Here is a 25,292-nt window from a genome sequence, read left to right as displayed (position 1 = left end):
AATAATGTGAAAAGGGTGTGAAAACACCCTTTTTCACTTTATTTTACTAAAAAACTATTTAATAAATAGAGCCCTTGGTGAGAGATGTAGTAAAATTGCAGCAGAAAAGACAGAAGTATCACTGTAACATGACAAGTAGAGCAGCAGGGTAAAATATAAAAAAAAAATATGAATGCTGGGGCTTTAAATTGTGTTTGAACAAATGTGTATCCACCAAATGGACAAACAGTCTACATGATTTATTTGTACATGTATAAACCTGATCCAGCTGAAAGAGCCAAACCGAATTGCCAATACTTCTGTCTTATGACTGAGCAATACTAGTGCTTCATTTAATTTAGCATTAATCCTAACATATTTTAAACTTCTATGTAAGGTGTAATCTATGCTAAACTGAAACTGTTCCCAACATGAAATGTTTCTATTGGTTTGTTTTTTCTGCAGTGACCCTCTCTCTATTGCCTGCTGTTATCAGCCACATGAACTTCATAAGTGTACTAAGTGTATTGTGTACCAAGTGTACCTTGTGTACCAAACAACAACAATAGATCTCTAATAGATCCATCCTAAAGATACCTTCAGCACTTATGTTCATACATTATAGATTATAAATGTGCTGGCAATTGGCTTACTATTATACAGCTATAGTACCTGCCATACATTTTCCCTTTCTCATTAGTAAGAGAGGTGACAGCAGTAAATGTAAAGAGTGAATCTTGTATGTAATCGGCCTATATACATTATACACACGTTTTGCACAGCCCCTCGCTGCTTGTACAGATCAATATGCATGCAAGAGGCCTTACTAGACACGGAATAATGCTTCATAATCATCAGTAAGTGCCTATGATGAGCAACACACACAATCACCAAGTTGGCATATTCATTTTAGGCAGAAGTTGATTTATTTTTTCCTTTCTCTCTGAGTCATTCTCTTAGTGCAGTCTTGTCTTACTCTGGTTATTACACACTGTTCAGGAAATGGTGCAGTGTCACAATGTAAGCTGCTGCTTGGATACAAGAATGTAAGTGCCTTAGGTGACCCCTCTCCTTGATCAGGGCCCCCAGATGCATTGCAACATGTGACATTTAGTAACATCAAAGTAAAGTATGTATCTAACATACAAGAGAGTATTTTGAAATTAAGTGGCTGTGGATTTGTAATATGTATATATATATATATATATATATATATATATATATATAATTTGTATGTGTGTCTGTATATGTATGTGTATATGCACCCACGCACTAGTAAAGGAAGGCGGCACTCCAATTCGCGAAGAAGTGAATTTCGATTCAGAAAAGCGACATATTCATGGCAAATACATGTGTCGACGTTTCAAGGCTCATAGGCCTTTTCATCAGTACATAAATGGTCTATGTCCTGATGAAAAGGCCTATGAGCCTTGAAACGTCGACACATGTATTTGCCATGAATATGTCGCTTTTCTGAATATAAAACTATATACATACTAGCCAACTTGTGTATACATGTTAGCTAGTAGCCCATACAAACCTCTGTCCAAAAAATCGGGCAGGGCGCGGCACTCAGCTAAAACTACTTAGCGGGAACGCTAATTGTGCAAGATAATCTGCAATTTATGCAGCTCACAGCTTATTTTTGGTCCAAGTTTGCAGACAGTTACTAGTAAACAAGGAGCATTTCAAGAGTGGCCGATTTCTTTCCTGAAAATGATCTGCAAATTGCTGAAAAATCTGTAATGTAGGGGCACGGATTGGTGGATTGGAGAATCTTTAAATTGGGGGGAAAAATTCAGTGAATCTATGAATAGTATTTTTGTGATTAGTGATGTATGGCCCCTTACGGGAACCGGTATGTAATGCCGGCGGTCGGTATGTCTCCAGTCAATACACCGACAGCAGCATCCCAATGGTGGTATTCCAACAGGGATAGGGTAACTATACTTGCCCTCCCCCCGTCTCCCCCTAAACTTCCCTTCTTGTAGCCTAACCCTCCCTGTTAGTGCCTAAATCTAACCCCTCCCCCTTAGTCCCTAACCCCACTACGCTGCCTAAACCTAACACTCCTCTCCCCCCCCCCCCCCCCCCCTGCGCGGCTAACACTATGGGCGCCCTGGACTTACCTCGTCTGGGCTGGCATCCTTCTGGACTACATCCGGATTAAGGTAGGCATCTGTATTTTGACGCCTATCTTAAGTCCCGTGTCAGGCTTCCCCCTTCGGGATTCAGACCGGCGGCATGCCGTACGCTGGTCTGATAACTACATTCCCCCCCCCCCCCTTACGATAGCACTTTGGTTTTATTATGTTTCTTGTAGAGACAAATATCTGTGTGATTGTGCATGTTTCTTTTTCAATCCCAGAGAACTGTAGGGGGACATCTGATCTGATGCTGGAAAATCTCTATTATTTGAAAAAAAAAAATGCTCCTAATTTTTTATACATTGCAGACCAAAAAAGTAAATGTCTTTTTTTTTTTTTCATAATTTAATTTTATCTTTCATTCTAAGCTGATAGTCATCAATACACAGTGTAACATCCAGCAGATACTGTATGACAGTGCTGAAATATCCTCCTTTATTATATGTTTGAATGTGTATTACCTGCTGTGTGCCAGCACACTATTTCCGCTTCTCCTACATGGAACCAGTTTTTCAACTACTAAATGTCTGATCTGTACACAGCAATACCAAGGTATTAATTACTATTCATGGATGTTAGAGCCCGGTTCAAAATGCAGATTTTTACTTCTATTAATTGAAATTCTGTTTTGTGTTACAAAACCTTTTATATTTTTGAGGGAACTAAACTTTTTCTCGAATTACACATTATTTAGGGTTGGGCAATTTGCTCAAGGCATTGTCAAGAAAATGTATAATTGCATAGCATAATTGACAGTAGTTATGTGCATGGGTGTAACATATGGTCAGTAAAAGGCTGACATGAGATCACTTTAATCACATAATACATCAATTAGGAATGGACAGACTGAACTCTGATTTCAGTTCAGATGTAAAATGGACATCAGATTAATTTGACATCAATGCAAAATATTAATTCCAATAAAATACTGTACAGCCATGGCAAAAAGTTTTGAGAATGACACAAGTATTGGTTCTCACAAACTCTGCTGCTTCAGTTTTTATGATGGCAATTTGCATATATTCCAGAATGTCATGAAGAGTGATTAGATGAATTGCGATTAATTGCAAAGTCCCTCTTTGCCATGACAATGAACTTAATCCCAAAAACATTTCCACTGCATTTCAGCCCTGCCACAAAAGGACCAGCTGACATGTCAGTAATTCTCAAGTTAACACAGGTGAGAGTGTTGACGAGGACAAGGCTGGAGATCACTCTGTCATGCTCATTGAGTTAGAATAACAGGCTGGAAGTTTAAAAGGAGAGTGCAGCTTGAAATCATTGTTCTTCCTCTGTTAACCATGGTTACCTGCAAGGAAACACGTGCAGTCATCATTGCTTTGCACAAAAAGGGCTTCACAGGCAAGGATATTTCTGCTATTAAGATTGCACCTAAATCAACCATTTATCGGATCATCAAGAACTTCAAGGAGAGAGGTTCAATAGTTGTGAAGAAGGCTTCAAGGTGCCCAAGAACGTCCAGCAAGCGCCAGGACCGTCTCCTAAAGTTGATTCAGCTGTGGGATCGGGGCACCACCAGTGCAGAGCTTGTGCAGGAATGGCCGCAGGCAGGTGTGAGTGCATGTTCACGCACAGTGAGGCAAAGACTTTTGGAGGATAGCCTGGTGTCAAGAAGGGAAGCAAAGAAACCACTTCTCTCCAGGAAAAACATCAGGGACAGACTAATATTCTGCAAAAGGTACATGGATTGGACTGCTGAGGACTGGGGTAGTGTTAGGGCATCTGGAAAAACGCTAGTCCGGAGAAGGAAAGGTGAGCGCTACCATCACCCCTGTGTTATGCCACCAGTAATGCATCCTGAGACCATTCATGTGTGGGGTTGCTTCTCAGCCAAGGGAGTGGGCTCACTCATAATTTTGCCTAAGAACACAGCCATGAATAAAGAATGGTACCAAACTTCCTCCAAGAGCAACTGCTCCCAACCATCCAAGAACAGTTTGGTGACTAACAATGCTTTTTCCAGCATGATGGGGCACCTTGCCATAAGGCAAAAGTGATAACTATGTGGCTCGGGGAACAAAACATTGACATTTTGAGTCCATGGCCAGGAAACTCCCCAGACCTTAATCCCATTGAGAACTTGTGGTCAATCCTCAAGAGGCCGATGGACAAACAAAAACCCACAAATAAGCGTGCATTTGTTCAAGCCCTATCCTTGGTACAATAGAGCCGTCTGAAAACACAGAGCTCTCTGTACACTTAATTCAGCAAAGCTCCCAATTCTGTTGATACACCCTCAGCACATCTCTTCCCCCCCCTTCCTATATTACCACCAAGTTACACCCCTTCAGCAGCGAGTGGAGATGCAATATTTGTGTACAGCTCGGAATCGCTGGTAGATGTGTGCGCTTGGCTAGAGAGTACAGTATGCACAGTGCTAAAAAATTGCCAAAGTCATCCACAAAATGGACTTGTGTGAATTTATTGTGGATCTCATCATATGCAAGTGCTAGCCCATTTAAGTGCATTTGCACATTTATAGATACACAGCAATAGGTCAGTCTTGTGTTTAACTTTCTCCCCTAAATGCCCATTTCTATTATTGCTAGCCTCTTGTAAACCATGTATGTTCATGTATCCTGTCATTTCTGCACTCTTTTAGGAATAAAATCCACTTTACCATACCTGCATTATGGGATCTTCTTTCCACTCCTTGGACTTTTGCATGAACTGAAAGGTGATCTATGCATTACATGTTGCATTAAAAATGGGAACACTTTTACTAATACTCATTTTTCAATGGCATGAAATGAAAACACATCAGTGTACCTACTAGCAGGCTTTCAGGATTCTTGCTGCATTTAGTATACATAACATTACATTACAGTAGTAATATTCCAGTGGTAACCAAACTTTTTTGAATCACGGCGCCCTAGAATGTCACCATTGTTTTCGCGGCACCCCTAAGCCAAAAGTTTGTTATTGAGAAATAAATTTAGAGAAGTAGTAAAGTGAAGTAAATTGTGCTTACCCGCTATCCTCAGTTTCAGTTATGTGGTGGTGGAGAGGTTTGCACTTCTGTTTGTCCACACATTTACATTACATTGACCATAAATAATTAATTTTTTGCTTCAGCACCAACCTGGGGTACCCCTGCAAGTGTCCCGAGGCACCCTAGGGTGCCACGGCGCACAGTTTGGGGACCACTGCCATATGCTATTGTCTGTCGGCTATTCAATCGCGTTTTAAAGGACTTTATGGTGGAACCAAGTTTAAAATATTTCAGTAGAACAATGAAGTGAATGCAATTACATGAAGGCAATTCAATAATGTTATATTTTGAACAATGACGACCAGTAATTTCAAATGTGACCACACACACATGGACATAGGTACTGGAGTCATGCAAGCTACTTTTATTTCTCTTTAAATCATGCTACTTTTGTGTGTTTGTCTGTGACCGTTGCACTGCACAATGTGTACTCTTGTAATTACGGCAAGATGTTTAAATGCCCAGATTATTAAATTTTTATACATCCAGATTTTGAGGTTCTCTTCTGTTAATACTAGCGATACATCTGGAATAGATAAAGTGTAGAATGTAATCATCTGCAAGTCTCTGTAAACGGATGTGATGTGTAGCTGCCTTTGATGAAATTAGGGGCTACTGTCCTATTAAAATGGTGTTTGCTCCTTCACATTTATGTGTTTGGTATATCTATGGGAATACACAAAAGAAAACTAATGAAACAAAAAGCATGAGCACAATTGGTTTTGATGCCATACAGCTAATGGCTGGAAAAAAAACACAATTTCTTCTTCAAGGTCCATAAGGGCTCCATATGGAGACAATGGGGTGTAGGTGGTACTTTGAGGACCAGACACCAACAGCAAAGCTTTTTCCTGTCAGAGGATGCTTCGGTCCTTCTCCCTATACCCCGCCCACAGCCAGAGGGCAATTCAGTTTCGTTAATACAGTGGGGCTGCTATTAAGCAGCTCAAGCTTTATTTTTATGATTTCAATTTTATGTTGTTTTACTAAGTGCACTAGACAGTCCTCTGGGCATCTGCATTGCTGCTCAATCACCCCTCCACGGCGCTGTGACACCAGCCCTAGGCTATATACTCTCGGCGGGGCTCCGGGGGGACCTAGCTAGCATGGCTCCTTGGACTCCAAACTGCAGCCGGGACTCAAGGGGACAGGTAAGGCGGATTCACAAAGGCCAAACAGGCCTGTGCTACTAGACATCCACCTACCAAATCTGAGGACAAGCTCTCAGCCTGACAGGGTGGGCCTCTCCGTTCAGTTTGCCTAGTTCTGGCATCAGACGCCTGGGTAAGAGAATTGGTCTCCCACTGATACGCCCTCTCATTCCTGAGGCGGCCCCCCCAGCAGTTCTTTTGCACAGGACCTCCATCGGACCCAAGCAAAACCCTGCTTCTCCAGAAGGCCATTTAGTCCTTACTACTCACGGGGGTAATATTTCTGGTCCCCTCATCACAGAGAGGGAAGGGCTATTATACTACCCTTTTCTTGGTTCAAAAGCCCAACGGATCTCATCAACCTCAAGTCTCTGAACAAATTTATCAGGGTGTCCAGACTATGGAGCCCTGGGGACTTTATGGTGTCTCTAGACATTTAGCACGCTTACCTAAATGTACCTATAGTGCCTTATCAGCAGTATCTATGGTTTGATGTCATACAGTAACATTACCAATTTCAAGCACTGCTCTTTGGCTTTCTACAGCTCCTGGGATCTTTACCAAGATCATGGCAGTTATGATGGCCTATCTTTGTCAGGGGATCAGACTGCTCCCATACTTGCACGATCTCTTAGCAAGCTCCCCAGAAATTCTTCACCGCCATCTACAAGTAACCATTGCATTTCTACAAACACACGGTTGGCTGATAAACTGGAAAAAGTCTTCCCTGACCCCTTCTCAAAGAATGGTACATCTGGGAGCCGTCCTGGACTCTGGCTCAGAGAATATTCCTGACAGCAGACAAAATCTCTATATTACAGCACCAAGTGCGCAGGTTACTCCACAGTTGCTGAGTGTCAATTCACTCTGCAACTCACTCAATTTCACTCCAGGCCCCTACAACACCTGATTCTCTCCAGGTGGAACGGGCTGCCTCATCTCATCAGATCCCAGACGATGAGCCTCTCTCTGGAGGTTCGCCTGTCCCTATCCTGGTGGCTACAGATGTCCCACATAAACAAGGGTCGCCCCTTTTAGATTCTGGACTGGGCACTCTTCACAACGGACGCAAGCCTCCGCGGGTGGGACACAGTGACCGGCCAGCACTCTTTCCAAGGGCGTTGGACTCCAGACGCGTTGGTCTTACCAATCAACATACTGGAACACTCCGAGCCATTTACAAAGCCCTCACTCTGGCTCAGGATATTCTTCAAGGCAAGCCTATAAAAGTACAGTTTGACAACACCACAGCAGTGGCCTACCTCATTCACCAAGGAGGCACTCGAAGTCAGTCAGCAATGGCAGAAGTGTCCCGCATTCTCACATGGGCCGAACGCCATCTCCGCAGTGTTCAACCTGGGGATTCTTAATTGGGCGACTGATTTCCTCAGCCATCACGACGTGCATGCAGGGGAGTGGTCTCTCAATCGAGAAGTTTTTCAGCTCCTGGACGTGGACCTCATGACACACCCACAAGCTTCCAGTGTACGGGGCCAGGACAAGAGACCCCGATGCAGCCTTTGTGGATGTATTATGTGTGAAGTGGACCTTCTATTTGGCATACCTCTTTCCTCCAGTCTCCCCTCTGCCTTGAGTTCTTTGGAAGTTAAAGCGGGAAGGCAGCACGGTTCTATTCAGGGCCGGATTATAGGGAGGGAGATGGGGGCGGTCGGCCAGTGTCCTCCACACCTTGGGGGCCCCCACACTGCCGCAGATATTGGCCGGAAGCCTGCCACTCACCCTGGCCGGCTCCCAGCAGAAGAATCACACAGGCATTCAGGCACAGACAGCACACTCTAAGGGACACGGGCTAATGCTGTGACGTGCCCACCCCGATCAGAAAGCTGATGGCTGAGCTCCTGCAGCTTCAAAAGGCATGTGTGTGTGCTCACTGTTCCTTCTCTCTCCTTCACTTGCTCTCCCCCTCAGTTCTCTCCCCCCCCCCCCCCTCCCTCTCCGTCTATACTGATGTGGACGATATGTCATCGGATTCGCCCGATCGGATGTCATATCGTCTAGTGCAGTGGTGTCAAATTCGGGCCCTCCAGCTGCGGTGGAATTACACATCCCAGCATGCAGTGCCACAGTGTTGCTATTAGGGCATGCCAAAACTGTGGCAGGGCATGCTGGGAAATGTAGTCCCACAAAAAGCTGAAGGGCCTGAGTTTGACACCACTGGTCTAGTGTGTACCCGGCTTAAGTGGAATAGTAGTTGCTGCTTGAGGCAATTTTATTGATGGGGGGGCCCCCACAATTTAGTAGCCCTGGAGCCCCCATAAGCCTTACTCCAGCCCTGGTCCTGTTGGTAGCTTCGGCTTGGCCCAGACGATCTTCAAAGTCTCTCCATAGACGTTCCTCTCCAACTTCCTCTACGACCAGATCTGTTGTCTCAGGGTCCCTGAATGTATCGTGTGCACAGGGGACTTTTACAGTGGGAAAGACTAAGGTGAATTTACTCATTAAGTCACTCTGCTGATGCACTATTATAAGCTACCTGACGGGCTCTATATGTTGAATTGTACATCTTTTCTAGTGTAGCTACTACAACCAACAGCTGATCCAATAAAATATATTCTAGTATGTGGATGGATAGTTTAGAAGGAATCCCCAAGTGAACTGTCTTTTTTGTTGGAAACCCTGCAACCAGCTATTTGGCAAGTCTCCAATACATTGGATACAATTAGGACAATTGACAACTGCTCTGTCCTCTTGGCTCTCCTAAGGAAACTTTTTTTTGCTATATAAATTGCAACAAACATACGTTACTGTTTTCTAAATTCCAGCTTGTCAATCGGGACAATTGAGAATACCTCTGGCTCATTTGAGAAGTTTCTGCCGGATACTTATTTTTGCACTGAGTTTTATCAGTGTGATAAACTCCTTTTATGATGACTAATACTATTTTATTCTAAAGAATGTTTATATGTTTCCCTATATAAAGACTTGTTTGTACAGTATGTGGTACTTTGTACAACTTGCAATATTACTGTACCTTGATTGTTGTTTTTTATTGATGAAGCATTGTGATTAAACATCTTTTTATTTTTGGTTTAATTGATGTCCCAGCAAGGGTGGTTAAGCACAGTTATCTTGTGCTTTTGGTCTCGGGGTCCCTGTCTACATCCGGACCTGGCCCGTGTGTCTAATGGTTTGGATCTTGAGACATCCCTCCTATGGTCTAAAGGGTTTTCCAGCTCTGTGTTCAGAGTGCATAAACCGGCCATTGCCAGGATTTATCACCAGGTGTGGCATACATATTTCCAGTGTTGTGCTACTAGAAACTATGACCCTCAAGTTTTTAGGGTTTCTATAATTCTTGCTTTTTTTTCAAGCTGGATTTTATCTCGGACTCCGCCTAGCCTCTATGAAGGTGCATGTCTCTGCTCTATCCATCTGCTTCCAGCGCAGAATTGCTCCTCTACCGGATGTTCACACCTTCCTGCAAGGTGTTCTACGTATACAACCTCCCTTTGTCCCTCCTGTGGTTCTGTGGGATTTGTCAGTGGTTCTTCACGCACTTCAGGAACCTCCATACAAACCCCTGAATTCAGTAGATGTCAAATGGCTCACTGCGAAGACTGTTTCTTCTGGCTATAGTATCTGCCCGTAGGGTATCAGATTTAGGGGTGCTTTCCTGTCGCTCCCCATTTCTAATCTTTCATCCGGACAGGGCTGTTCTTCCCAAGGTGGTATCTCGATTCATGCTCTTTGATAAAGCTTCATGTAGTGAAAGCAGAACTAGTTAGAGGATTTTCATCAAGTGACAGTCGTTTTGCTGATTTTGGATACCCGTTTATTTCCACGGAGAGCCATAAGCGCTACACATTGCGGAGATGGTGCCCGCTGGCTGGATTCAAGACGGTGAGAGATAACCAGGCGGTCATGTGTTGACCATATTACAGCCTCAGGATTTCCCCGTCAGAGGATAACCTTGTCCATTGGCCAGGCGGTAGGAGATACCAATAACCGTTACACCTCTTCAGGATATACAGGTGGATTATATGTGCGCTTCGAATTAGCATGGAGTCCGTGTTTCCTAAATAACATTGTATTGTTTACAACATTCCAGCGCTACCCCTTGTCAAAACCCGGATGTAAAATCAAAGGGGTTATTAGGACTCTCATATGTGGACTTTGATCGGGTGAGAACTGTCAGATTAAGATTGGTCACAGTTTACATGCAATATACAATTTTTTTTTAGATTTTTATGTTTTCTTTAGTAATCCTGTCAGTTATGCAGGTTTCTATTAGGAATCAAGAGGTTCCATGGTAATATATGATAGTCTGTACAGACTTTTACAATATTAAGGTGATTGTTATATGTCATTTGTATACGATTACTGATATGCTTATTGTGTATTTATTAAATTCATGGTAGATTTATTTGGTGTTTTGAATTCATTTCTGCCACGTTAAGTATTTATTTGTAATTACAAATCCAATTAGCGCAACACCATCAGTGTATTATCTTTATTTGAGCAACCACCATTTTGTGTGCTAATGTTCTGAGAGGCATTTGAAGGGTGTGCTGATCCTTGTAGTTTCATTGGGTTCGTCCAGGTGAGTTGGCTTTCTAAATCAAGAGCTATAAATATATGTGCTATTGTCACGTAGCATGAAAAAATGCATGGCGTGGCTGGTGGCTTTAACCACATGTTTAAAAATATATTTACTGACATCTTTGCAATTACCATTATTATATAGGATACAAATCTCTTTACTGGCCCATGTGCAGAGTGCTGGGGAATTTGTCTGTTTTTCTTTTTGTGTAGATTAACCTCTCCCTTACATGCACCTGTAATGGGCTTATACATTTATTTCAGCAACCACCATTTTGTGTGTTAATGTTTCTGCAAGACCCTGTCCTTCATGTACAGATATACAAGCAAGTATCCATGTTTTAGCCTGAGCAGTTTTGGGGTGTGTCGTGTATAAACACAAGAAAATAATTGTTTAATAATTAGTGAAATATTTAGAAGTATTTGACCATACTGTACAATTAAGCTTGTGGTACAGTGATTTACAGTATTAAGTAGCACCTGCCAAAATTTATTATTTAGAACATCCCATGTAGGTTTAGGGAGACTATAACTGTACTAAGCTGCCCCAGCCACATGATTTAAACAGACAATAATAATGTTATATTTAATAATTGCCCCTATAAATTCAGTGGCCATAAATGTGACGGCTTAGAAAATTGCTGCTCAGTAAAATTACTACTAGTAATGGTTTTCTGGCATTTTATTGCACTGAAACAGACTTTCTCCATGAACTGGTCCATGACTGTTAATCTAATGTCTGCAGTCATTTCAGTCATTCACCAGATCCTTATACTCCAACAGAAAAATAAACACAATATATAATCATAAGAGCTACTTCACTGTAATGAGGGAGCCCTCCCAGTGGATGGGGCACTACAAGGGCTTAATCTATGCTTTTCATTGACTGCTACTTTGTGTCCCAAGAGCTGGGTGCACACTTGTACGTTTGATCGACATATGATACATTGCGAGTGCATCGGCGGGTGTGTACACCCGATATGTCTTTGAACGACATTTGTTCAAATATTTTGCCTTGTCACGATGTAATATGATGTGAAGTTACCTGCTTTCTCACCAGTATGCCAATTGTCTGGGTTTCTGTTCCCTTCTCTCTAGAATAAAAGCAATCGAGAGTCCGAATAAAGATGACGACACTCAGTGGTTGACTTACTGGGTGGTGTACGGGATATTCAGCATCATCGAGTTCTTCTCTGATATCTTCCTGTCCTGGTTTCCTTTTTACTACATGATCAAGGTTGGTCTATCTATATTATTTATAATATATCAGCTAACAAAGTTCAGAGCAGTCCGTATTGAGTGGACTATAGCAATGCATTAACAGATAGTGACATTAGAACACACTGGTCCACTAGGTCAGTGTCTATCAATCAGTATCTGTGTACGCAATCAGTGACAGCTGATGTCATCATTTATAATGGAGGTCTGACGTCACTCCGTTTGTGATCCAAAACCTGGGCTTATAGCCTTTTGTCTCATGTTTGGACCACCTTGGAGTAGCAGATGCACAGGCACACACTGCAGTCGCCGTCCTGATGCCATTCTATGCAAGACCTACAATACTGTCAAAATACCGTTTAGGGTAAACAGGCGCAGATCTTGTGACTCCTAATGATGCCTACAGTACCTAAATGTTACATTCATCTCTGAATCAGTCACTACAGTAACTCTGACTTCTGAACTGACCTAAACAACCATTGTTCTAAATAATCACTCTAGTACCTGAAGACTTGCCTACCCTGCAGTAACCAAATAGCTGTATATATTAAGACTGCAAAAGTACTGTACTAAAAATTCCTTCAGGAAGAATTACACAAGGCTCGCAGCTTGGTGAAAGACAGGATTGTTATACCACTCATGCACATAATATAGTGCACACAGGACTACTTTCACAGCCAGGTGCAATTGTAGCTTTGCCTTTCACAAAACTGTAACTATATACAAATTCTAGTACAAATGACAATTCTGGTTTGTCTGTGTGCGTGTATACCGATTTAATGCACACACGCATGTCCTGCTCATATAAAGCTTACACATCACACTGTCAGGCGTAAAGTACAAGTTCTGGAAACCACATTCTGCATGGGAACCTTCTGATCATCAAGTATGCTGACTCCCACACGTCTTAGTAAATATCTATTCATAGTATGCCAACAGCAGGGTGTGACTTGTTTACAATTCTTTATAGTTTAATTAAATCACTCTTGACACTCATGTTGGCTTTAGTTTTCTTTTAAATGTATCTTGCATTTTTATATGTGGTCTTTTTAATATCTTTATCCCTATGAAATCAGTCTGCAGATAAGTACACAATCACTTATTCATGATGTATATTATAGTTTTATGGTAACATGTCCTGCTCCTCTGACAGCTGACACTTCAATTTTTAGATGTAAGATGTGTCCACATCTTACAAGTCACGTTAAACATAACGTGTGAGCGGCATGCGCCATGGTATCGCCAAGCGTATTTTCGTGCAACTTTTTACCTTCATATGTTTCTTAATCACAAAATGATTAAATTGATATGCGGCATGCCTATATTCTGTGTGCGACTGCGGTTATATCTGCATGCAAAGTGCTATGGTAGTGTCAGCGGCTGTGACACTGTAATCTGCAGAAGCTGCTTGTGCGTTCTAGTCACATGTGCTTTGCAAAAAAGACGCATTTGAAGGTAAAAATTAGCATGAAAATACACTCAGCACTGTAGAGTCACACCATGGCATGGCACAACTAGAAGGACTGTTTAACGTGCAAGGAAGTAAAGGTGCGTACACACGGTACAATATTTGTGAACGATAACTATATCGTTCAACGTTAAATCGCTCAAATCGTTCATTTTTATGCAGCAAACTAGCAACGATGCGTGTTCCCGCATGGACGATAACGATATCTATGGTCGTCCGTACATGCAGGCCAACTTTGACGATTTCATCACGATTTGCATGTTGAGATGTGGCAGGATGACTTCACTGAAAGATATCTATCAGTGTGTACACCCAATATAGTTTGTCCTGCACTACTGAAAAGTTCAAAGGTATTCGTTCAGCGAGATCGTTGGTTGTGCAGATCGTACTATGTGTACCCAGCTTAAGATGTATGTGGACATATACGTACATATGCTGAGATTTCTCTTCACCATTACTGTCCAGCAAAAAGCAAATAACTATTATGTATTGGAGATTGTCCTAACTAATTAGCTTGTTGTGGAATTCCCATACATGAAACAGTGTATAAATAACTTGTCTCTAACCGGATTTTCTAGATTCTTTTCTAAGTCACCTTTGTTGTGGTGGAAAAAAAAACAGCAGCTGAAAGCCACAACATAAGTATTGCAAAGTGTCAGAATGTATTCTAATATAACAAAAATAAACTGCAGTCTGACGAGAAGAACTAAAACATAGGTCCGTATTCAATTAGAGGCGAAAAGTTGGACAAGTTTCGCCTGTCCGACTTTCTGGCTCCTTCGCCTGTTTCAGAACGCGCGAAATCTGAGAGAGGCGAATGCGGAACAGGCGGAAAGTACTGTCAGAAGTGGGGAAATCAGTCTGTACCCCAAAAAAAGATGCAGTAACATAGGGAATCAATGTAGATGTGCATTAATAGCCCTAATAAGTGTTTGGGGTACTTAAGTTGTTTAAATTGCTTCTTATTAGTGTCTCTGCATAAGTGGTGAAGAATGGCATAAAGCAGCATTTTTTTGGTAAAAACGAGTACATCTCTAAAGTGAAATTTGAAAAAAATGTCAAAAACGCACCTGTGGCATGTACCTGCAATCCTAAAAACACCTCACCCATCCTTGCAGACCCCTAAGAAGTCTATTTCGCTAGTTTTTATGCTTGTCCCCCCACTTTTTACTTTTTAGCCCCAAAAAAGAAAGTGCTTTTTTTGGGGTGTTCTTAGGTTTTTTTTGTGTGTGGTTTTTTTTTTATGACCGATTTCTCCTTTGGGGGACTGTGCCAAGGGTTCTGGGCCATTTCCCCACATTTGCACCCCAAAATAAAGATTATGGGCGGGATGTGTTAACCTTGCAGAGTACATCCTGCCATGCTTCGCATTCCTACTGATCTCGTATACACGAACATATGCGATCAGTAATGCTAAGGACAACTCTTCCGATAAGAGCTGTCCTTTGCGATGTGCGCTGTGCCGTGGACTTCCGGATTTATGACCTGGGAGTCCATCTGAGCATGCGTAGAGTGATGCGGGGCAGGCTGGGAGGATCCCTCATAGCCACGCGATGCGGTAGAAGCCCACAGGCTTCTATAGGGTAATGCCAGCAATAACTGCCGTTACCCTCCGCTTCGGAGACCCAGCGGCCAGGTGATGATACATATGGAAAATGCTGTAAAACACAGAAAATGGGGTTTTTACTGCATTTTCCATTTAGTACATTCTGTCCTTTGCACTTTCCACCTGCTATTCTTAGGAGAAACTTTTTTGCCTATTACGTTGCATTGAGTTTCCGCTTAGGCGAATTCCGTCTGGAATTGAATTTGAAGATGAGTTCAGACCAGGCGAAAGCGGCAATATGTGAAATTCTTTCGCCCATTACGGCATTTCGCCTCTAATCGAATACGGCCCATAGTCGGACTGTCCCTTTCTTTTCATCATTCTCTTGTTTATCCCTATTTTGAAGTGGGAATAAAATAACCTGTAAATTTGGAACGTTCACAGCAGTATATAGTATTTCAGTAGATGAATGTATTGTAGGTGACAGTGACTGTTCCACTTGTGCTACTAAGGACAGGGCTGTATGTGACAGGACCAGCCTCATGTTGTGTGTTGGGGAGTGGACTAATGCGAGATGCCATAGACTCAAGACAAGATAGTGGAACAGGGTTCCCCAGCAGAAGAGGGTAGTGATGTGAGGTTCCTGTGACATTGATGCTGGAAGATTGTGGTGTTAAACACACATCTATCGTCCTACATCCAGCTTATTGTGGTGTTCTATTTTTCTTCCCCGTATTTTGTTTAACCATCTTAAATATTCCCATCACCACCTATTTTACTAATAAATAATAAAATGTGCTTGAGTGAATTAATGCATTTGTTTTTTGATATAAGCATACTTTATACCGTCATTTTATTTGTTTGTTTTTGTTTTTGTTTATAAAGGGCTAAATACGATTACTCTTTCTACTACTATTGCTGGTTTATTTTGGGGTCTGGGTAGACTGTTTATTGGAGTGTACTTGAAGGCTGAATACATGCATTCCATGTAATATATGGCTTTCCAATTCTCCTGAACATGGAGCAGACTGCATTATTACTGATAACGCTAATGGTTCTGGATTACTTACAAACCTTACTTGTAATAGAGAGCACTGAAATAATTCCACACAAATACAGATTCTAAAATAAATGACCATGTTTTTACTTAGACAGCTGAATCATACATATATTTTGTCAATGCAGACTTACAACAAAAAACATAGGTTATACCAACAGCAGCAGGGAATACTTTTAAAAGAAATTTGTGACACCCAGTACAGAATAGCAGGAGAGCAGTCAGTCAATACTTCATACATACGTAATGGCACCCTCGACCCTCGTTCTGCGCTCTCTCTCCTCTGTTCTCCGACTGCTCCCCCCTCCCTCTTTCTCTGGTCATATTTATACCTTAATTTTGTTTATAATTTCAATTAATCCAATTAGTCCAATTAATCTAATATTTGTACGTACTAAGGCCTCACTCAGAGCCGCTCACAAAAAGCGAGCGCTCACTCTGAGGGCGGACGCTTTTTTTTTTTTTAAAGCCGACCTCCTGGCCGCTCACAGCTTTTGTGAGCGGCCAGGCGATGGTCGCAATGGTCGCGACCATCGGGCTTGCGACGAGACCCATGTGGTAGGGTCTCGTCTGTCGCAAGCCCCAGTGAGCTACTGGCTCTAATAGAGCCGGAAGCTCACTACTGACATCACTGGTGATGTCAGTAGGGCCGCCCACAAACGGCAGGCGTTCCTTCAGGAACGCCTCCGTCTCTCCAGCCACCCCGCCTACAAAACGGGGCGAGCTGTCGATAAACATCGACAGCCGCCTCGTTTGTAGCGAGCCCCAGAGCGAGTGAATTTCTCACAACAATTTCTCACAATTCACAACCATCGACCCGCTTGCAAGCAGGTCTGAATGAGGCCCTAAGTCTTTATTGGCTATCTATGCCTTAGACATAATAATGACATAATCCGCGTTCTCTTATTGTTCCCATTTAACCTTCATTTCTGCTTATTGCAGTTACATGCTATATCAGTTAGCTCATTTGTTATAAAAACTGAGACCTGCTACTGTCAGCTGTTCTATGCATGTTAAAACTTATACAATTTAAACCTATAATTCTTATTACTAAAACAATATATATAGCAGTTCAGCCTATGCATATCTCTACAGTTAGTCACACCTGCAGAGAAATAAACCACTAATCTACACACTTTTTAATACATCATTTAACATGCTTTTAGCTAAAATACAAAACAAAATGGCTGCTGCATCAGACACACACTTGCCTACATTTAGAGAGGAAAGTGAAGGCCTCATCCTCTCTAGGCCTCGGGACATTTGACAAGTGGTGGCCTTCTGCAACTCGCACAACTATATATAAATTCTCAATAATTTTCTATATGCCCTAAATTGCAGTGCAGGTTAATAAAGTAACATAAGCAATAGCATGCATATCTTTGTGAGTGGCTGAATGAATATGTACGTCCACATATTCCTGTTTTATCATTACTAAAGCTACACATTGCGCTGCATAGCTACACATTGCATACCTGCCCATATGTATCCTGCTAATAGATGACTGCATTGTTACTGCACATTGCACTGTGAGCATACCTGCCCATATGTATCCTGCTAATAGATGACTGCATTGTTACTGCACATTGCACTGTGAACATACCTGCCCATGTATATCCTGCTAATAGATGACTGCATTGTTACTGCACATTGCACTGTGAGCATACCTGCCTATGTATATCCTGCTAATAGATGACTGCATTGTTACTGCACATTGCACTGTGAGCATACCTGCCCATGTGTATCCTGCTAATAGATGACTGCATTGTTACTGCACATTGCACTGTGAGCATACCTGCCCATGTGTATCCTGCTAATAGATGACTGCATTGTTACTGCACATTGCACTGTGAGCATACCTGCCCATGTATATCCTGCTAATAATGACCACATTGTTACTACACATTGCACTGTGAGCATACCTGCCCATGTATATCCTGCTAATAGATGACCACATTGTTACTACACATTGCACTGTGAGCATACCTGCCCATGTGTATCCTGCTAATAGATGACCACATTGTTACTACACATTGCACTGTGAGCATACCTGCCCATATGTATCCTGCTAATAGATGACCACATTGTTACTACACATTGCACTGTGAGCATACCTGCCCATGTGTATCCTGCTAATAGATGACTGCATTGTTACTGCACATTGCACTGTGAGCATACCTGCCCATGTGTATCCTGCTAATAGATGACTGCATTGTTACTACACATTGCACTGTGAGCATACCTGCCCATGTGTATCCTGCTAATAGATGACTACATTGTTACTGCACATTGCACTGTGAGCATACCTGCCCATGTGTATCCTGCTAATAGATGACCGCATTGTTACTACACATTGCACTGTGAGCATACCTGCCCATGTATATCCTGCTAATAGATGACCACGTTGTTGCTGCACATTGCACTGTGAGCATACCTGCCCATGTATATCCTGCTAATAGATGACTGCATTGTTACTGCACATTGCACTGTGAACATACCTGCCCATGTATATCCTGCTAATAGATAATAGATGACCACATTGTTGCTGCACATTGCACTGTGAGCATACCTGTGCATTGTTACTGCACATTGCACTCTGCCTAAGGCAACCAACACAGGTTTAATATTTTATTTTCTCAAAAGCATATTCCACATCCTGTAGAGCAGGGAGATTCAGCACACACATAGCAGTGATGTCATCTTTGGTCCGGGCCATAACTAGGGTAGTGCGACCAGTGCCATGGCACAGGGCAGGGGGCGCTGTTTGTACCTGTCAATTTTCCTATTTATTATCATTCTCACTTGTAGTTTCCTCTTATTTCATCCCCAGCATCTCCTGGCCTCTCCTATCTCTTCCTTGGCCCTTCCCCATGTTGCCATGGCCCTTTTTCAGGTGCACTATCTTATGTCCCTATTTAAAAAATGAAATAGGGGGAGGGGGGGTTGGGGAGGGGGGCTGTGCTCTCTTTGGCACAGGGCACCAAAAAGTCTATTTACGGCTCTGTCTTGGTGATAGGAATGATATATTTGCAGTAAAATAAATCTGTGAATGTTAATCTCTAGTGAAAATATTATTTAAAATATTTATATTTCTTATTTCTTTTCAGTCCATCCCTAATTTGTTTGGAAATGACACAGCCTAATTTCTGATATACATTTATAGCGACCTAGTGCAGGGTTTCTCTAACTGTTTTTTTTCTTTTTGATTTTTTTTTTCTGAAAAACATTTTTATTGAAATATAAATAAAGTACATAGAAAACTTAACTTAACTTAACTTACCTTCCCAAGTTTCTTTGAGTTACAAAAGTTAAGAACATTGTATGTCCCTACAACTGGGGATTCTTACACAGTACAGTAGAATTCAAGATGATACAGATATGTACAGAAAAAGGGGGAGTGAAAAATAGGAGTATAAGGGAATCTCAACCCTTTTGTTAATCACATTTCCCCTACTGTCTTTGTATCATTACCAGCAATAATGTTCTTAAATAGGAATTACCCTCACTTTGAAGCTCATGGTCGTGTCCATGAACCTGGGGTTGGCAGCAACTCACAAAGTTTGCATAAAAATCTTAATTGCTTTAAATCAGATTTTTTTAAAATGTATTAATTTATTTTATTTTTAAAGTAAACGGTTTAAATTTTTAAATGTTTAAAAAAAAATAAAAAAAAAATCCTATTTAAATCAAATAAGTCCGTTGTTTGACTGTTTTTTAAAAAAAATCCAATTTTATGCAACCCAGTCACAAATACAGGGTGCAAACAAGCTAGAGAAGATGTGAATGTCATTTGCATGCTGTGGTCGCTGTGCCTGTCTCACCTTGTCCAGCCAAGTGTAGGAACAACCTTCCACTACACGTGGTGTTACCATCAGAATTCTCTGCAGGGTTTGGTTTTGGTGGAATAGCTCCATCAGGCTGTGATGACTGAGAGGAGAGCACTGCATGGTACAAGATTAATTGGAAACAAAACGAGCTTGCTATGCTGTGACCCTGATCTCCTGCTGTATTTTATTTTACAATCTATTCAGAACACCATCAAAATTCGTTATATCTGCTACAAGGGAAATCATTGATCATCAAATATAAGGATATTATTGGGACAACCTTAATATTAATCAAATAGTACAGAATATTGTAAAGTAGTAATTAAATGTATTCATGTGACTTATGTAAACCTATATAGAATGTATCCCCTAGTGTGAAAGATAGACATTAGGCACTACATTTTGAAAATTGTCTCGCCATCAAAAATTGACTTTGTCCCCATTCCTACCCCAACTGCATAGTTCAGCAGAATAGTATCGCCGTGATCGCTACTCTGTTTATAGCCTATAAATGCCTCCAAAATGCAGCACTACAAATGCAGTGCAGATGGCGTTGTGTGGGGTAGTGATGTTTGGATCGCTGACACATTGCAGTGTTGAGCTTTCATTTCAGTACTATATTATCACCAGATGAGGTGCTACATGACTATATACATACAGAAGGTCTCACCATCCTGCAGTCACATTAAATACCTTTTTCCATCCGAAAGTAAGTGGATCCTGTATTCATTTAATAATACACAAATTTGAACTTGAAACAAAGCAAGATGGCTGCATGAAGTAATCCTCGTGTCAGTGGTATTTTAGGTCAAAATGAGTCATGGGACATCGCTACTACACATATAGGAAAATATGAGATATATTTGCATGTAGCCTACATAAGATATAGATCTATAACTATATGCAGTGCATTCTCTTTATACTGCCAGCTGTAAGCAGATCGCACGTTTGGTGTTCTAGCAAGGCTGACATTTAGTCCTATGATGCAGATAATGCATATTCTTGAGGTTATAAAGAGGGGAATCTATACATGTTATGCTATAAAATCAGATATAAGTAGTTTGGCACTGTGTGGTTGTATATGAGTAATTGAGCAGAGTATAAACCTGTCGGCTGTAAGTAATCTCTCCCTGTACCTGCACAGTGTGGATTCCTGCTCTGGTGTATGGCTCCCAGCCCATCTAATGGTGCCGAGCTGCTCTACCACAAGATCGTCCGCCCTTTCTTCCTGAAACACGAGAGGCAGATGGACAGCCTGGTAAAGGACATTAAAGATAAAGCTGCAGAGACTGCGGACACTATTGGGAAAGAAGGTAATGTAAAGCGAAATGGAATACGCTTGTGATACATAAATGAATGTTAATAATGTGCTGCCCACAGCTCCAGCTGCTGGGTGTATTTTAGGGCTCTGCTCCTATTTATGGTATTAATGCCAGTGCCGTATGGACAAAGTTTGTATGGTAATAAACATACGGATAGGAACTATTATTTTATGATGTGTTTCTATTAGCTCTCCAAAAACAGGATAGCAAGTTTTCCAATGTATTACTATTACATGCAGCTCATGGAAGGGACCATTTATATAGTGAAACAGTAGCTGGGGATGCAGTCAGGAAGCCGACAGTCGAAATGCCGACTTGTCTAATCCCGGGAGGGGTCTAATGACAGGCTTGTAATTTTACCTATGCCGGGAGCCCGACGTCCGGCATACCGATCAAAGGTAAGCCGGGTGCGGACAGCCGCGGAGGGGGGAGGGTTAGGTTAGGGGCTCCCGGGGGGGGGACTTAGGGTTAGGCACCCCCCCCGGGATGGTTGGGTTTAGGTAGAGGGGAAGGGGGGGGGGATAGGGATAGGCACCCCTTCCCCGGGAGGGTTAGGGTTAGGCACCCCCCGGGAGGGTTAGGTTTAGGCAGAGGCGAAGGGGGGTGTTATGGTTAGGCACCCCTAAAGAAGGGTTAGGGTGAGGGTTTAGGTTAGTTAGTACTTACCTTTAGCGTAGTCGGGATCTTCACTGGTGTCGGGATTTGAACCGCCGGACATAGGTCCGGCGGTATTTCATACCAATCCCTGTAGCTGTCTCACATTTCAGAGGTAGATCTGTTGTACATCTGTTTAATGCAAAGATCTGTTCTATGGAATACATAATAGAAGATATGCCACAGGTGTCTTATTCACCCAAGTCTTGTGCCAAGGTTTTATTCACATGCTGCTTATTTTCAGGGTGTTTATCATTCTACTTTATATGTTGTCTAGTTAGCCTCTAATTAGGATTCATCTATTCTCCCACAAGAGCGTAACAGAAATGTATAAAATAAAGGTACATATGTATGAAAATTGCTGGCTTTCCCAAACCAACAATTGTGATGTAGGAAGCTGAAGTTGTGCCTGTTACCGAAATAAAATGTAGGCAACCATTTTGTGAACTGTACAAAAAAGTGAAGTAGGGCCCTAATGGTGCTAAATGAGAGATGTTTCAGTTGCTAAGAGGGGTGTCAACCCTCTAACTCAGAGGTTCCCAAACTCTGCCATTACAGTCCAGGTTTTAAGGATATCCATGTGTGAATTCAGATGGTTAAATTAAATTGACTGAGGTAAGTCACCTGTGCTCAAGCATGGAAATCCTTAAAATGTGGACTGTAATGGTGGAGTTTGGGAATTTGTGCCCTAGCCCATAGAGCTTAAAGGCAGGGAATATAAAAACAGCGCTAAAATGTTCAATTTCTCTCTAGTTTAATAAATAATATATGTGGCTCTGTAAATTAAACTTATATAGAATTTATTAACATACTCCTAAAATAACGTGCAGGCTGTACGCAGACAAGTGACGTTCAGGCTGTACGCAGACAAGTGACGTGCAGGCTATAGGGGAGGATTACAATATATGTCCAATGTCGCGAACTGCGAAAGGTCCAAAAGTGTAAAGATGATCTAGTCCGTTGGAGAGATCAATTAATAAAGATGTTAATGGAAATGCCATCCACAGGAACATCCAGTTCTCTGGTGGTCAAAGTGGAATGTACCATGGGGGGGGGGGGGGGATGTCTTCTCCGGGATGCTGCCATTAAGCACTGGTGTTGTGTCCACGGGAGACTCCAAATGGCATGGAGAGGCATCCACTGGTGGCTGGTTAGGATGGAGTGTAATTAAATGGGAATCCAACAAGGTGATCCTGCAATTACGAGGTTGATCACTTTTCACTGGGGAAGAGCACCAGTTACTTTTATAGGCATGTAATGTATGACTGGTGAGGGCAGTCTTTAAATACCAAGGAATTAATGAGATGATTGGAGCAGCTGATACAATGCATTTACAATTAACACATTAAAACAACAGGTCTGCATATAAAACTAGCTAATGATGGGGTTTCCTTGAATATTAATAGGACAGTCACAATTATTCCTGTTTATATTATGAAATAAGGGCCTGATTCAGACCCGCTCGTGAGCGCTCGCAAGCGGGTCGATGTTGGCCAAGTGCACATGTGCACGACGGAGCCGGCTCCATCGTGCGCATTTGCGAGACCCATATAACGACCGGCAAGCCGTCGCTATGGGTCTCGCACCAAAGGGGGCGTGCTGTCGATGGTGATTGACAGAACGGCACCCTTTGGTGGGAGTGCCCGGGGCGTGGCTGCCCAGACGGAGGCGTTCCCATGGGAACGCCTACCGTCTGGGGCAGGCCCCACTGACATCACTAGTGATGTCAGTGGGAGTGCTTTTGGCTCTGATAGAGCCAAAAGCACTCCAGGGCTTGCGGCAGACGAGACCCTACCACAAGGGTCTCGTCGCAAGCCCGATGGTCGTGATGGTCTTGACCATCGCGACCATCATTTTGGCCGCTCGCTATAGCTGTGTGTGGTCACCCACAGCTATGCGAGCGGCCAGGAGGCCGCTCTTAAATTCAGAGGGACGACCCTGATTCAGAGCGAGCACTCTGTCAGAGCGTCCGGCTCTGAATCAGGGCCTAAGACCGCTACCTGCTAACAGACGATCTGACAAGTCAGACATACGAAGCTCTGTGACACAAACAAATCGGTCACTTGTTCCTCACCAACCAAGGATGATTCCGTGGAGACCTGACTCGATTGCTGTGATTGGATCACGTGATAAACAAAACTAGTACAATCACCTGTGTAATGGCTGCCGATACTGGAGTGCCAGGACATGTCACAGATGCATTTGATTTGCATTGGGTTACTATCCAGGCGCTCCTGCATAGTAAGTACTGTCTGCCGGGATCACTCTGGTGATAAGGAATATCCAAAAATTTATTGCAATAAATTATACATTACCAGCTTATGGTTAATTGGAACATATAAGAGGGGAGAGGGGTCTTCTAAATCTGCTGGACCCGCTGCAGTGCCTGGATCGGAGGAGTGGGTTTAGATTCACCACTGTGGGTTGAGTTCCTACTGTACTCTGCAACAAGTGAGACTGAACATTCGTGTAGTGCACAAAGTGGAAGAAATGTGCATTTATCCAAAATAGAAGTGTCTATTTATTGTAATATATTACATTGTATAATATAGAATATTATCTAATTTTTTTTTTATTTTATATTCTGAATTTAGCTAAACGGGCCACAGTGAATTTGCTCGGCGATGAGAAGAAAAGCACCTAAATCTTATCTGGATGGAAGCAGTCCCTTATAGCAGCTACCTATTATATGGGACAGTGATATCGTTTATACTCCCCCCTTGGCCAGTGGGCCTGGAACACATCGCTGACCATTGACTGGGGAGCTCTGAGTTTCAGACCTCGCTGGTGTTGAGGGGCATTAATATTGTTGCCTTGGAAACCTGTTTTTTGATATGAAGACAAGAATGTGTTGACGTAGTTGTACTATTTTTGCTGTTGTCTGTAGAGGAGGTAAGCATTTTTATTTAAAAGCCATCAAGTGTCCAAAGCTTAAACAAAATCAATGTGGGAGGCTTTTAAATGTATTGTTTTTGTCATGCATTTAATGGTCCTGAATAAAACAAAGTAACCATACTCATTAGTGTATAATTTTTTTATTATTGGTAATATAACGCAGCTCTTGTAGGACTTATGAAGATGATAGGTTGTTCTCTTCTGGTGTATTAAGAACAAGCAGGATAAGGTTTCAAGCTTTTTAGAGATATATAGATAGATAGACCAAAAATGTGTCGGCACCACCTTCAAGTTTTCTAGAGGATTGATACAAAATATATGTAATAATACGTACTCCCTTAATATAAAAGGTGTCAGCTAGAACCAAACGTGAGAGGACTTTTGGATGAGCCCTTAAATGTGAAATATTGCAAATATGTTAGGTGATCAGCGACTTACGTATATTCTACAATGAT

The 25,292-nt window shown here is 42.1% G+C and overlaps 1 protein-coding gene across 2 annotated transcripts in view; it reads left to right on the top strand.

The window, feature by feature from the left end:
* The window catches only part of REEP5 (receptor accessory protein 5), a 46,186-nt gene extending 21,229 nt beyond the window's left edge, over positions 1-24,957 (top strand). For both annotated transcript variants that reach the window (XM_088477722.1, XM_088477723.1), the window contains exons 3-5: positions 11,949-12,087; positions 21,111-21,279; positions 24,537-24,957. In XM_088477722.1, coding sequence (XP_088333848.1) covers positions 11,949-12,087; positions 21,111-21,279; positions 24,537-24,586 — 358 coding nt within the window. In that variant the 3' untranslated portion in view covers positions 24,587-24,957. The remainder of the gene's footprint in view (positions 1-11,948; positions 12,088-21,110; positions 21,280-24,536) is intronic.
* The last annotated feature ends 335 nt before the right edge of the window (positions 24,958-25,292 follow it).

Source organism: Taudactylus pleione, unplaced genomic scaffold (genome assembly GCF_031769625.1).
Source record: "Taudactylus pleione unplaced genomic scaffold, aTauple2 ptg000202l, whole genome shotgun sequence".
Taxonomy (NCBI): domain Eukaryota; kingdom Metazoa; phylum Chordata; class Amphibia; order Anura; family Myobatrachidae; genus Taudactylus; species Taudactylus pleione.
Note: the sequence above shows the minus strand (reverse complement) of the source record. Positions and strands in the feature narration are given on the sequence as shown.